Genomic DNA, 13,021 nt, shown 5'->3' with positions numbered 1-13,021 from the left:
GGGACGACTGTAGGGTCTATGGGGGCGTTATGGGGTCTACAGAGCTATAGGGAAGGCTTATAGGGGGGTTATAAGGTCTATGGGGGGGGTTAAGGGGTCTATGGAGCTATAGGGGGGCTTCTAGAGATCTATGGGAGTCTATAGGGGGGGGCTATGGGGTCTATGGGGGTGTTATGGGGTCTATGGAGCTATAGAGGGGCTTATAGGGTCAATGGGGGGATTATAGGGGGGTTATGGGGTCTATAGGGGGGTTATGGGGTCTATGGAGCTACAGAGGGGCTTATAGGGTCAATAGGGGGATTATAGGGGGGTTATGGGGTCTATGGGGGGGTTATGGGGTCTATGGAGCTACAGAGGGGCTTATAGGGTCAATAGGGGGATTATAGGGGGGTTATAGGGTCTATGGAGCTATAGGAGGGGCTATAAGGCCTATAGAGAGCTTACAGAGGATATAATGGGGTCTATACGGGCTCTATGTGGGTCTATGGGTCTATACGGCCCGCTCCCGTTCCTCCCTGTATAGAGGCCTATAGGCCCGTATAGGCCCCGCGAGGCCTGTAGGCCTCAGCCGCTTCCTCCGCCGCTTTCCGACCGTTCCGTTCGGCTTTTCCGGTTCCGGTCGGGATTTCACCGTTTCCTTCTCTTCCTTCTCCGCCTCCTTCTCGATTTCCGGCGGTTTCGGGTCTAACCGAGAAAGTTTGATTCAAACGCGGAACGGGAAAATGGAGGCGGAGCCGCAACGCCATCTTGGGGAAGGCCGCGCCGCCATCTTGGAAGTGGGGGGGAAGACGCCGGAAGTAGTGGAGGCGCAGGGCGGAAGTCGGGCCCTTCTATAGGAACTTCCGGTTGGTCTTAAAGGGACCGCGCACTTTTTGGCTCCTATGGGATCCTTACATCCCTGCGGCTCTCATGGCGCCTATAGAACCCCTATAGAACCCCTATAGAACTCCCCAGAGCCCCCTCACGATCAACCCCATACCCATATAGAACCTATACTGCCCAAAGCCTCCTATAGAACCTATACTGCCCAACCCCCCTGTAGAACCTACATCCCCTTAGGCCCCTTATAGCCTTCAGACACCCTATAGAGCCTATGCCCCCTTAGGCCCCCTATAGCTTTCAGATCCCCTATAGAGCCTATGCCCCCTTAGGCACCCTTATCGTCTTCTGACCCCCTACAGAGCCCCCTACAGCCCTATAGCTCCCTATAGAACCTGCCCCCCATCCCCCCCCGCGCCCCCCTCTACAATCTATACCCCCTACATACTTCATGTCTCCCCCTCCCCTATAGAACCCCCAAACCCTATAGAACCTATAGACCCCCCCCATAGGCTCACCCGGATCACGTGACACCCCCACGCGGGGGCTGCTGGGAGCTGTAGTTCCCTCCTCCTCCAGATAGGACACGCCCCTTACTCTTAGCCACGCCCACTTAACTCTTAGCCACGCCCACTTAACTCTTAGCCACTCCCTCTAACTCTTAGCCCCGCCCCTTTAAGCCCAGCCCATTAAGTCTTAGCCACGCCCAGTAACTCCTAGTCCCTCCCCTTAAGTCTTAGCCCCGCCCCCTAACTCCTAGCCCCGCCTCTAACTCTTAGCCCCGCCTCTAACTCTTAGCCCCGCCCCTTAAGTCTTAGCTCCGCCCACTAACTCCTAGCCACGACCATTAACTCTTAGCCACGCCCCTTAACTCTTGGTCCCGCCCACTAACTCTTAGCCACGCCCCCTTCTCTTAGCCCCGCCCACTAACTGTTAGTTCCGCCCACTAATTCTTATCCACGCCCACTAACTCTTAGCCACGCCCCCTACTCTTGGTCACGCCCCTTGCTCGTAGCCCCGCCCATTAATTCTTAGCCGCGCCCCCACTCTTAGCCCCGCCTACTAACTCCTAGCCACGACCCTTAACTCTTGGCCCCGCCCACTAACTCTTAGCCACGCCCCCTACTCTTAGCCACGCCCCCTAACTCTTAGTCACGCCCCTTACTCTTAGCCCGGCCCATTAATTCTTAGCCACGCCCACTAACTCTTAGCCACGCCCCCTATTCTTAGCCCCGCCCACTCATAGTCACGCCCCCTGCTCTTAGCCCCGCCCACTAATTCTTAGCCACGCCCATTAACTCTTAGTCACGCCCCTACATTTTATCCCCGCCCCCTTTAAGCCCCGCCCACTAACTCTTAGCCCCGCCCATTAATTCTTAGCCACGCTCCTAAGTCTTAGCCCCGCCCACTTCTACCTCTACAACCAATGGGAGTTTGGCTGCGCTCGGCACCCGGATGTGACGTCATCACCGTGCGTCCGCTTTTCCGGCCGTCATGGCGGCGGGCGCGCTGTTCGCGGAGGGGGTGCGCGCCGTGCTCGGGGGGTGGGCGGCGCTGCAGGTAAAGGGGGCGGGGCTTAGAGGGGGCGGGGCCTAAAAGGGGCGGGGCCTAAAGGGGCGGGGTTAATTTAGTGGGGAAGGGGCGTTAATGGGGGGGCGTTGGTTTGGGGGGGGGTTTATGGGGGGTTATAAGGGCGTTATGGGGACATTATAGGGGCGTCATAGGGACATTATGGGGATATGGGGGGCTGTGGGGTCATAGGGGTGTTATAGGGACACTATGGAGACGTTATGGGGGCATTATAGGGACAGTATGGGGACGTGGGGGGGGCTATGGGATCATAGGGATATTATGGGGACATTATTGGGGGCAATATAGGGACATAGAGGGCCTATGGGATCATAGGGGCGTTATAGGGACATTATGGGGATACAGGGACATTATAGGGACAGTATGGGGACGTTATAGGGACATTATGGGGACATTATAGGGGCATTATGGGGACATAAAGGGCCTATGGGATCATAGGGGTGTTATAGGGGCATTATGGGGATATAGGAACATTATAGGGGCATTATAGGGACATGGGGGGGCTTTGGGGTCATAGGGCCATTATAGGGACATTGTGGGATGTTATAGGGCCATATGGAGGCGTTATGGGTGGGGTTATAGGACATAGGGACGTTATGGGGACATTATAGGGACATTGTGGGGACATTATGGGGACATGGGGGGGCTTTGGGGTCATAGGGATATTATAGGGACATTATGGGGGCATGGGGACATTATGGGGACATGGGATATGGGGTCGTTATGGGGACATGGGGACATTATGGGGACATGGTGGGACTATGGGGTATGGGGTCATTATGGGGACATTATGGGGACATTATAGGGCTATGGGGTATGGGGTCATTATTGGGACATTATGGGGCTATGGGATATGGAGTCATTATGGGGACATTATGGGGCTATGGGGTATGGGGTCATTATGGGGACATTATGGGGACATTATGGGGCTATGGGGTATGGGGTCATTATGGGGCTATGGGGTATGGGGTCATTATGGGGACATTATGGGGCTATGGGGTATGGGGTCATTATGGGGACATTATGGGGACATTATAGGGCTATGGGATATGGGGTCATTATGGGGACATTATGGGGCTATGGGGTATGGGATCATTATGGGGACATTATGGGGACATTATAGGGCTATGGGGTATGGGGTCATTATGGGGACATTATGGGGCTATGGGGTATGGGGTCATTATGGGGACATTATGGGGACATTATAGGGCTATGGGATATGGGGTCATTATGGGGACATTATGGGGCTATGGGGTATGGGATCATTATGGGGACATTATGGGGACATTATAGGGCTATGGGGTATGGGGTCATTATGGGGACATTATGGGGCTATGGGGTATGGGGTCATTATGGGGACATTATGGGGACATTATAGGGCTATGGGATATGGGGTCATTATGGGGACATTATGGGGCTATGGGGTATGGGGTCATTATGGGGACATTATGGGGACATTATAGGGCTATGGGTTATGGGGTCATTATGGGGACATTATGGGGACATTATAGGGCTATGGGGTATGGGGTCATTATGGGGACATTATGGGGCTATGGGATATGGGGTCATTATGGGGACATTATGGGGACATTATGGGGCTATGGGGTATGGGGTCATTATGGGGACATTATAGGGCTATGGGGTATGGGGTCATTATGGGGACATTATAGGGCTATGGGCTATGGGGTCATTATGGGGACATTATGGGGACATTATAGGGCTATGGGATATGGGGTCATTATGGGGACATTATAGGGCTATGGGGTATGGGGTCATTATGGGGACATTATAGGGCTATGGGGTATGGGGTCATTATGGGGTCATTATGGGGACATTATGGGGCCATGATGGGGCTGTGGGGCCGCCATGGGGCCATGGTGGTGCCCCAATGTCCCTTTGTGTCCCTATAGGTGGCGGTGGACCAAGGCTTTGGGGGCCCCCACGGCCCCGAAAAGGTGACGTGGTTGGAGGGGGTCCTGGGGGAGTTCTTCCAGCACAACGGTAATGGGGAATGGGAGGGTTATAAGGGGTTATGGGGGGTATGGGGGGGGTTATGGGGTGGTTATGGGGGGTTATAAGGGGTTATGGGGTGGTTATGGGGGGGTATGGGGTGGTTATGGGGGGGTATGGGGTGGTTATAGGGTGTATGGGGTGGTTATGGGGGGGTATGGGGTGGTTATGGGAGGGTTATAAGGGGTTATAGGGCTGTATGGGGTGGTTATGGGGGGTATGGGGTGGTTATAGGGTGTATGGGGTGGTTATGGGGTGTATGGGGTGGTTATGGAGGGTTATAAGGGGTTATGGGGGGTATGGGGTGGTTATGGGGGGTATTGGGGGGTTATAAGGGGTTATAGAGGGGTATGGAGTGGTTATGTGGTTATGGGGGGGTTATAAGGGGTTATGGGGTGGTTATGGGGTGTATGGGGTGGTTATGGGGGGTTATAAGGGGTTATGGGGGGTTATGGAGTGGTTATGGGGTGTATGGGGTGGTTATGGGGGGCTATGGGGGGTATGGAGGGTTATGGGGTCTATGGGGTGTGAAGGGGGGTTCTATTGGGGGGGGTGGGGTTGTTATGGAGGTGTTATGGGGCTGTTATGGGGTTGTTATGGGGCTGTTATGGGGGTGTTATGAGGTTGTTATGGGGGTGTTATGGGGGAGTTGTGTTATGGGGGTGTTATGGGGTTGTTATGGGGCTGTTATGGGGGTGTTATGGGGGGTGTTGTGTTATGGGGGTGTTATGGGGGTGTTATAGGGATGTTATGGGGTTGTTATGGGGTTGTTATGGGGGTGTTATGGGGGTGTTGTGTTATGGGGGTGTTGTGTTATGGGGCTGTTATGGGGTCTATGGGGTTGTTATGGGGCTGTTATGGGGTCTATGGGGCTGTTATGGGGTCTATGGGGTTGTTATGGGGCTGTTATGGGGTCTATGGGGCTGTTATGGGGTCTATGGGGTTGTTATGGAGTTGTTATGGGGCTGTTATGGGGTCTATGGGGTTGTTATGGGGCTGTTATGGGGTCTATGGGGTTGTTATGGGGTCTATGGGGTTGTTATGGGGCTGTTATGGGGTCTATGGGGCTGTTATGGGGCTGTTATGGGGTCTATGGGGTTGTTATGGGGTCTATGGGGTTGTTATGGGGCTGTTATGGGGTCTATGGGGCTGTTATGGGGTCTATGGGGTTGTTATGGAGTTGTTATGGGGCTGTTATGGGGTCTATGGGGTTGTTATGGGGCTGTTATGGGGTCTATGGGGTTGTTATGGGGTTGTTATGGGGCTGTTATGGGGTCTATGGGGTTGTTATGGGGTTGTTATGGGGGGTTATGGGGTCTATGGGGTTGTTATGGGGGGTTATGGGGTCTATGGGGTTGTTATGGGGCTGTTATGGGGTCTATGGGGTTGTTATGGGGCTGTTATGGGGCTGTTATGGGGTCTATGGGGTTGTTATGGGGCTGTTATGGGGTCTATGGGGTTGTTATGGGGCTGTTATGGGGCTGTTATGGGGTCTATGGGGTTGTTATGGGGCTGTTATGGGGTCTATGGGGTTGTTATGGGGCTGTTATGGGGTCTATGGGGTTGTTATGGGGCTGTTATGGGGCTGTTATGGGGTCTATGGGGTTGTTATGGGGCTGTTATGGGGTCTATGGGGTTGTTATGGGGCTGTTATGGGGCTGTTATGGGGTCTATGGGGTTGTTATGGGGCTGTTATGGGGTCTATGGGGTTGTTATGGGGCTGTTATGGGGTCTATGGGGTTGTTATGGGGCTGTTATGGGGCTGTTATGGGGTCTATGGGGTTGTTATGGGGCTGTTATGGGGTCTATGGGGTTGTTATGGGGCTGTTATGGGGTCTATGGGGTTGTTATGGGGCTGTTATGGGGCTGTTATGGGGTCTATGGGGTTGTTATGGGGCTGTTATGGGGTCTATGGGGTTGTTATGGGGCTGTTATGGGGTCTATGGGGCTGTTATGGGGTCTATGGGGCTGTTATGGGGTGCTGTGAGCTGTGCCCCCCATGCCGTACCAGCCGGGCTGCAGCAGGACGAGGTGGAGCAGTTCCTGGCTGAGGTGATGGACAACGAGTTCGACACGGCTGTGGAGGACGGGAGCCTGCAGGAGGTGGGGGGGCATCAATGGGGGGGGGGCAGCTATGGGTCCATGTATGGGTCCATCTATGGGTCCATCTATGGGTCCATCACTGGGGTTATCTATGGGTCCATCTATGGGTCCATCACTGGGGTTATCTATGGGTCCATCTATGGGTCCATCACTGGGGTTATCTATGGGTCCATCTATGGGGTTATCTCTGGGTCCATGTATGGGTCCATGTATGGGTCCATGTATGGGGTTATCTATGGGTCCATCTATGGGTCCATCTATGGGGTTATCTCTGGGTCCATCTATGGGTCCATCACTGGGATTATCACTGGGGTTATCTGTGGGTCCATCACTGGGGTTATCACTGGGGTTATCTGTGGGTCCATCACTGGGGTTATCTATGGGTCCATCTATGGGTCCATCACTGGGGTTATCTATGGGTCCATCTATGGGTCCATCACTGGGGTTATCTATGGGTCCATCTATGGGTCCATCAATGGGGTTATCTATGGGTCCATCTATGGGTCCATCACTGGGGTTATCTATGGGTCCATCTATGGGTCCATGTATGGGGTTATCTCTGGGTCCATCTATGGGTCCATCACTGGGGTTATCACTGGGGTTATCTGTGGGTCCATGTATGGGTCCATGTATGGGGTTATCTATGGGTTCATCAATGGGGTTATCTATGGGTCCATCACTGGGGTTATCTATGGGTCCATGTATGGGTCCATGTATGGGGTTATCTATGGGTCCATCACTGGGGTTATCTATGGGTCCATCTATGGGGTTATCTATGGGTCCATCACTGGGGTTATCTATGGGTCCATCTATGGGGTTATCTGTGGGTCCATCAATGGGGTTATCTATGGGTCCATCTATGGGGTTATCTATGGGTCCATCTATGGGGTTACCTATGGGTCCATCAATGGGGTTATCTATGGGTCCATCTATGGGGTTATCTCTGGGTCCATCTATGGGGTTACCTATGGGTCCATCTATGGGGTTATCTATGGGTCCATCTATGGGGTTATCTATGGGTCCATCACTGGGGTTATCTATGGGTCCATCTATGGGTCCATCAATGGGGTTATCTCTGGGTCCATCTATGGGGTTATCTATGGGTCCATCACTGGGGTTATCTGTGGGTCCATCTATGGGGTTATCTATGGGTCCATCTATGGGGTTATCTATGGGTCCATCACTGGGGTTATCTGTGGGTCCATGTATGGGTCCATCTATGGGGTTATCTATGGGGTTATCTGTGGGTCCATCTATGGGTCCATCAATGGGGTTATCTATGGGTCCATCAATGGTGTTATCTATGGGGCCATCTATGGGGTTACCTATGGGTCCATCACTGGGGTTATCTCTGGGTCCATCTATGGGTCCATCAATGGGGTTATCTATGGGTCCATCAATGGGGTTATCTATGGGTCCATCTATGGGGTTACCTATGGGTCCATCACTGGGGTTATCTCTGGGTCCATCTATGGGTCCATCAATGGGGTTATCTATGGGTCCATCTATGGGGTTATCTATGGGTCCATCTATGGGTCCATGTATGGGGTTATCACTGGGGTTATCTGTGGGTCCATGTATGGGTCCATCTATGGGTCCATCTATGGGGTTATCTATGGGTCCATCTATGGGTCCATCTATGGGTCCATGTATGGGGTTATCTATGGGTCCATCTATGGGTCCATCACTGGGTCCATCTATGGGTCTATCCCTGTTGTTACCTGTCCCCCCCCCAGGTGAGCCGTCAGTTGCTGTGGCTGTGGGGTGCGTCGTGCCGTGGGGACGTTCCCGCTGTGGGTCGCGCTCTCAGCTCACTGTCCCTACGAGCCCCCGGCATCAGGGCTGCGGTGGCTGCCACTCAAAGGGGGGGGGACGACGACGACGAGGAGGAGGAGGGGGGGGACATTGAGGAGGGGGGAGGACACAAGGATGGAGATGGAGACCCCCCCCCCCACGGCAATGAAGACCCCCCAGGAGGAGACAATGGGGCCGGCAGCGCTGCGGAGCCAATGGAGGTGAGAATGAATGGGGGGGGGTTATTATTGGGGGGGGCTTCTGGGGGTGTCTCCCCCCCCACCCTTTATCAGTATGAGGCCCCAATGCCCCCCCATTGTCACCTTGATGCCCCCCTCCCCCCATTACTCCCCCCAGTCCCCCCAGCAACCCCCCCCTTAACATCCCTCATTAACCCCCCCCCCTTAATTAATTAACTCCCCCCCCCCCCCCCCCCCCACCAGGCCATAAATATCACCCCCCCCCAATGTCTCTCATTAACCCCCCCCTTAATTAACCCTCATTAACCCCCCCCCCCTTAAATAGTTCCCCCCCCCCCCCCCTTTTACCAGACCTTGAAGCCCCCCTAATGTCCCTCATTTAATCCTCCCCCTTAGTTAACCCCTCCCCCTCCATTACCAGGCCTTGAAGCCCCATAGAACCCCATAGAACCCCATAGGGGGGCTGGGAGCCATGGAACCCCATAGAACCCCATAGATCCCCATAGAGGGGGCTGGGAGTCATAGAACCCCATAGAACCCCATAGAGGGGGCTGGGAGCCATGGAACCCCATAGAACCCCATAGAACCCCATAGGGGGGGCTGGGAGCCATGGAACCCCATAGAACCCCATAGAACCCCATAGGGGGGGCTGGGAGCCATGGAACCCCATAGAACCCCATAGAACGCCATAGGGGGGGCTGGGAGCCATGGAACCCCATAGAACCCCATAGAACCCCATAGAGGGGGCTGGGAGCCATGGAACCCCATAGAACCCCATAGAACGCCATAGGGGGGGCTGGGAGCCATGGAACCCCATAGAACCCCATAGAACCCCATAGGGGGGGCTGGGAGCCATGGAACCCCATAGAACCCCATAGAACCCCATAGGGGGGGCTGGGAGCCATGGAACCCCATAGAACCCCATAGAACCCCATAGGGGGGGCTGGGAGCCATGGAACCCCATAGAACCCCATAGGGGGGGCTGGGAGCCATGGAACCCCATAGAACCCCATAGGGGGGGCTGGGAGCCATGGAACCCCATAGAACCCCATAGAACCCCATAGGGGGGGCTGGGAGCCATGGAACCCCATAGAACCCCATAGGGGGGGCTGGGAGCCATGGAACCCCATAGAACCCCATAGAACCCCATAGGGGGGGCTGGGAGCCATGGAACCCCATAGAACCCCATAGAACCCCATAGGGGGGGCTGGGAGCCATGGAACCCCATAGAACCCCATAGGGGGGGCTGGGAGCCATGGAACCCCATAGAACCCCATAGAACCCCATAGGGGGGGCTGGGAGCCATGGAACCCCATAGAACCCCATAGAGGGGGCTGGGAGCCATGGAACCCCATAGAACCCCATAGAACCCCATAGGGGGGGCTGGGAGCCATGGAACCCCATAGAACCCCATAGAGGGGGCTGGGAGCCATGGAACCCCATAGAACCCCATAACACAGCATTTATAGGGGATGTATAGGGGCTATAGGGGATACTCCTTAAAGGGGCAACGCCACGCCGGGGGTGCTTGGGGGGGCCCACCACTGCCATGTCGGGGGATCTCTTAAAAGGGCAACGACCCTAAGTCGGGTCTATAGGAATATGAGTGGGGGGGTCTCCTTAAAGGGGCAACGCCTTGGTGGGGGGGCCCACCACTGCCATGTCGGGAGGCTCTTAAAGGGGCAACGACCCTAAGTCGGGTCTATAGGAATATGAGGGGTGGGTTCTTAAAGGGGCAACGCTATGCCGGGGGGCCCACCACTGCCATGTCGGGAGACTCTTAAAAGGGCAACGACCCTAAGTCGGGTCTATAGGAATATGAGGGGTGGGTTCTTAAAGGGGCAACGCCATGCTGGGGGGGGCCCACCACTGCCATGTCGGGAGGCTCTTAAAGGAGCAACGACCCTAAGTCGGGGTATATGGGCAAGTGGGTGGGGGTCTCCTTAAAGGGGCGGGGTGTGCTGGGGTGGGCCACCATTAATTAACCCCCCACCATTAATTAACCCCCCCCCCCCTTTATACCAGGCCATGGACGTCGCCCCCCCCCCAGATCCCGGCGGTTGGACCGTGGTGCAACGACGGCGACGATGACTTTAATTGGGGGGGGGGTCTTGGGGGGGGGGGGTTTAATAATGTGGGACCCCCATGTTTGGTGTATGGGGGGGGGTCATTGTGTAACCCCCCCCCCCCCCAATTTGGGGGGTCTGAGGGCAATAAAAAGGGGGGGGGATGTTAATTGGATGCTTTGATAGTGGGGGGGGCTGAAGGAATTTGGGGGGGGGATTTAAGGGGGGTCCTGGGGGGGGCTTGAAGTAATGGGGGGGGGGGACACTGAAGTAATTTGGGGGGTCCTGGGGGGGTTTAAAGGTCTTTTGGGAGGGTCCGTTTTGGGGTCCTTTAGGGGGAGATTGGGGGCCCTTTGAGGGTCGTTTAGGGGTTTTTTGGGGGGTCCTTTGGGGGTCTTTTGAGGGGTCCCTCGGGGAGATTGGGGGTCTTTTAAGAGTCTTTTAAGGGGCCTTTGGGGGTGGTTTGGGGGGTTTTTTGGGGGTCCTTTGGGGACAGTTTGGGGGTCTTTTGGGGGTCCTCTGGGGGGTCCTTTAAGAGTCCTTTGGGGGGCAATTTGGGGGTCCTTTGGGGGGTCCTTTAGAGGGAGGTTGGGGGTCCATCAAGGGTCTTTTTGGGTGTCATTTGGGGTCTTTTGAGGGCGGTTTGGGGTCCTTTGGGGGGTCCTTTAGGGGGAGATTGGGGGTCCTTCGAGGGTCCTTTGGGGGTCTCTTAAGAGTCTCTTGAGGGTCCTTTGGGGGTGGTTTGGGGGATTTTTGGGGGTCCTTTGGGGACAGTTTGGGGGTCTTTTGGGGGTCCTCTGGGGGTCCTTTAAGAGTCTTTTAAGGGCAATTTGGGGGTCTTTTGGGGAGTCCTTTAGGGGGAGATTGGGGGTCCTTCGAGGGTCTTTTTGGGTGTCATTGGGGTCTTTTGAGGGCGGTTTGGGGGTCCTTTGGGATGGTTTGGGGGTGTTTTGGGGGCCCTATTCGGGGATCCCTTAGGGAAAGATTGGGGACCCTTTGGGGGTCCTTTTTGGAGTCTTTTGAGGGGTCCCTCGGGGAGATTGGGGTCCTTCGAGGGTCCTTTGGGGGTCTTTTAAGAGTCTTTTTGAGGGTCCTTTGGGGGTGGTTTGGAGGATTTTTAGGGGTCCTTTGGGGGCAGTTTGGGGGTCTTTTGGGGGTCCTCTGGGGGTCCTTTAAGAGTCTTTTGGGGGCAATTTGGGGGTCCTTTGGGGGGTCCTTTAGAGGGAGGTTGGGGGTCCGTCGAGGGTCTTTTTGGGTGTCATTTGGGGTCTTTTGAGGGCGGTTTGGGGGTCCTTTTGGGGTGTTTTGGGGCTGGTTTGGGGGTCTTTTGAGGGCAGTTTGGGGGTCCTTTGGGGATGGTTTGGGGGTCTTTTGGGGGCCCTATTCGGGGGTCCCTTAGGGAAAGATTGAGGGTCCTTTGGGGGCCTTTTGGGGGTCCGTTTTGGGGTCCTTTAGGGGGAGATTGGGGGTCCTTCGAGGGTCCTTTGGGGGTCTTTTGGGGGTCCTTTAAGAGTCTTTTGGGGGCAATTTGGGGGTCCTTTGGGGGGTCCTTTAGGGGGAGATTGGGGGTCCTTCGAGGCTTTTTTGGGGCGTCCTTTGGGGTCTTTTGGGGGGTCCTTTGGGGACAGTTTGGGGGTCTTTTGGGGACAGTTTGGGGTCTTTGGGGAGTTCTCTGGGGGTCTTTTGGAGGCGGTTTAGGGGATTTTTGGGGGTCCTTTGGGGGTCTTTCGTAGAGGGATCCTGTGGGATGGGGGGGGATTTAAGGGGGGGGGGGGGGCTGTGTTTTTTAGAGGAGGGGTCCTTGAGGGGGGGAGGGGGTGTTACCTCAGCGCCTCCCAACATGGCGCCGCCCACAAGCAGCTCCTCCCGCGCCGCTCTCTCATTGGACGGGCGTAGCGCACCTTTTCTCCCATTGGTTCCCTTTGCCGGAAGTGGGCGGGGCGAAGCGTTGAGCGGGAGGATTCGAGCGGCAATATGGCGGCGGCGGCGGCGGCGGGACGGGCGAGGAGGTGAGAGCGGGAAACTGCGGCGACGCGGAGTTACCTCAGGGAGCGCCGCCATCTTGGCGGCCCGGCCGCCATTAACCCTTATGGGGCTCCCGTTGCTTTATAGGCTGCTGGAGCGGCTGCGGGCCGCGGTGGAGCTGCCTGAGGAGGGCGGGGAGATCCCGGTGAAGCTCCTGGCCGAACATTTGGTGGTGAGAGAACGGAAAGATGCCGGTTTAGGCCCAAAATGGCGGCGTTCCTCACAGCGGACTCGGCTCGGCTGCCTGGAATCGGTGTTATTTGGACCTAAAGCTGCAAGATTTGGTTCAAAATCTGTGATATTTGACCACAAATCTGCAGTATTTAGACCAAAATCAGCGCTATTTGACCCCAAATCCGTAGCATTTGGCCCCAGATCTGCTCTATTTAGCCCCAAACTGTGTTATTTGTCTCA

General features: G+C 55.5%; 2 protein-coding genes and 1 long non-coding RNA gene across 4 annotated transcripts in view; 2 read left to right on the top strand and 1 right to left on the bottom strand.

The window, feature by feature from the left end:
• Positions 1-9: 9 nt before the first annotated feature.
• On the bottom strand, positions 10-6,517 carry LOC146751024 (uncharacterized). Its single transcript, XR_014941965.1, has 3 exons — positions 6,428-6,517; positions 2,235-2,373; positions 10-684 (listed from the first exon to the last, which is right to left on the bottom strand). It is a non-coding gene; the product is annotated as an uncharacterized LOC146751024 (long non-coding RNA).
• On the top strand, positions 2,285-10,752 carry LOC146751023 (pre-rRNA-processing protein TSR2 homolog). 2 transcript variants are annotated; one of them, XM_085535773.1, is made up of 5 exons: positions 2,285-2,379; positions 4,320-4,410; positions 6,431-6,522; positions 8,259-8,537; positions 10,542-10,752. In XM_085535773.1, the coding sequence occupies exons 1-5, from the start codon at positions 2,314-2,316 to the stop codon at positions 10,605-10,607; spliced, it is 594 nt and encodes a 197-aa protein (XP_085391899.1). In that variant the 5' UTR covers positions 2,285-2,313; the 3' UTR covers positions 10,608-10,752. The 2 variants fall into 2 exon arrangements, with proteins under 2 accessions (XP_085391899.1, XP_085391900.1); XM_085535774.1 differs by lacking the exon at positions 8,259-8,537.
• Positions 10,753-12,448: 1,696 nt separating this feature from the next.
• LOC146751022 (uncharacterized) overlaps positions 12,449-13,021 on the top strand; it is a 909-nt gene continuing 336 nt past the window's right edge. The window contains exons 1-2 of the mRNA XM_085535769.1: positions 12,449-12,591; positions 12,695-13,015. Coding sequence (XP_085391895.1) covers positions 12,557-12,591; positions 12,695-13,015 — 356 coding nt within the window. The 5' untranslated portion in view covers positions 12,449-12,556. The remainder of the gene's footprint in view (positions 12,592-12,694; positions 13,016-13,021) is intronic.

Source organism: Coturnix japonica, unplaced genomic scaffold, assembly GCF_054131305.1.
Source record: "Coturnix japonica strain WE unplaced genomic scaffold, WE-NBRP24 Scf175, whole genome shotgun sequence".
NCBI lineage: Eukaryota > Metazoa > Chordata > Aves > Galliformes > Phasianidae > Coturnix > Coturnix japonica.
This window is presented reverse-complemented; position numbering and strand designations above follow the sequence as displayed.

Excerpts from the sequence above, each read along its gene's own strand:
- LOC146751023 (XM_085535773.1), top strand. The coding sequence starts at position 2,314 with ATGGCGGCGGGCGCGCTGTTCGCGGAGGGGGTGCGCGCCGTGCTCGGG. Across the intron at positions 2,380-4,319 it reads GGGGGTGGGCGGCGCTGCAG|GTGGCGGTGGACCAAGGCTT; the intron begins GTAAAGGGGGCG and ends GTGTCCCTATAG. Across the intron at positions 6,523-8,258 it reads AGGACGGGAGCCTGCAGGAG|GTGAGCCGTCAGTTGCTGTG; the intron begins GTGGGGGGGCAT and ends TCCCCCCCCCAG.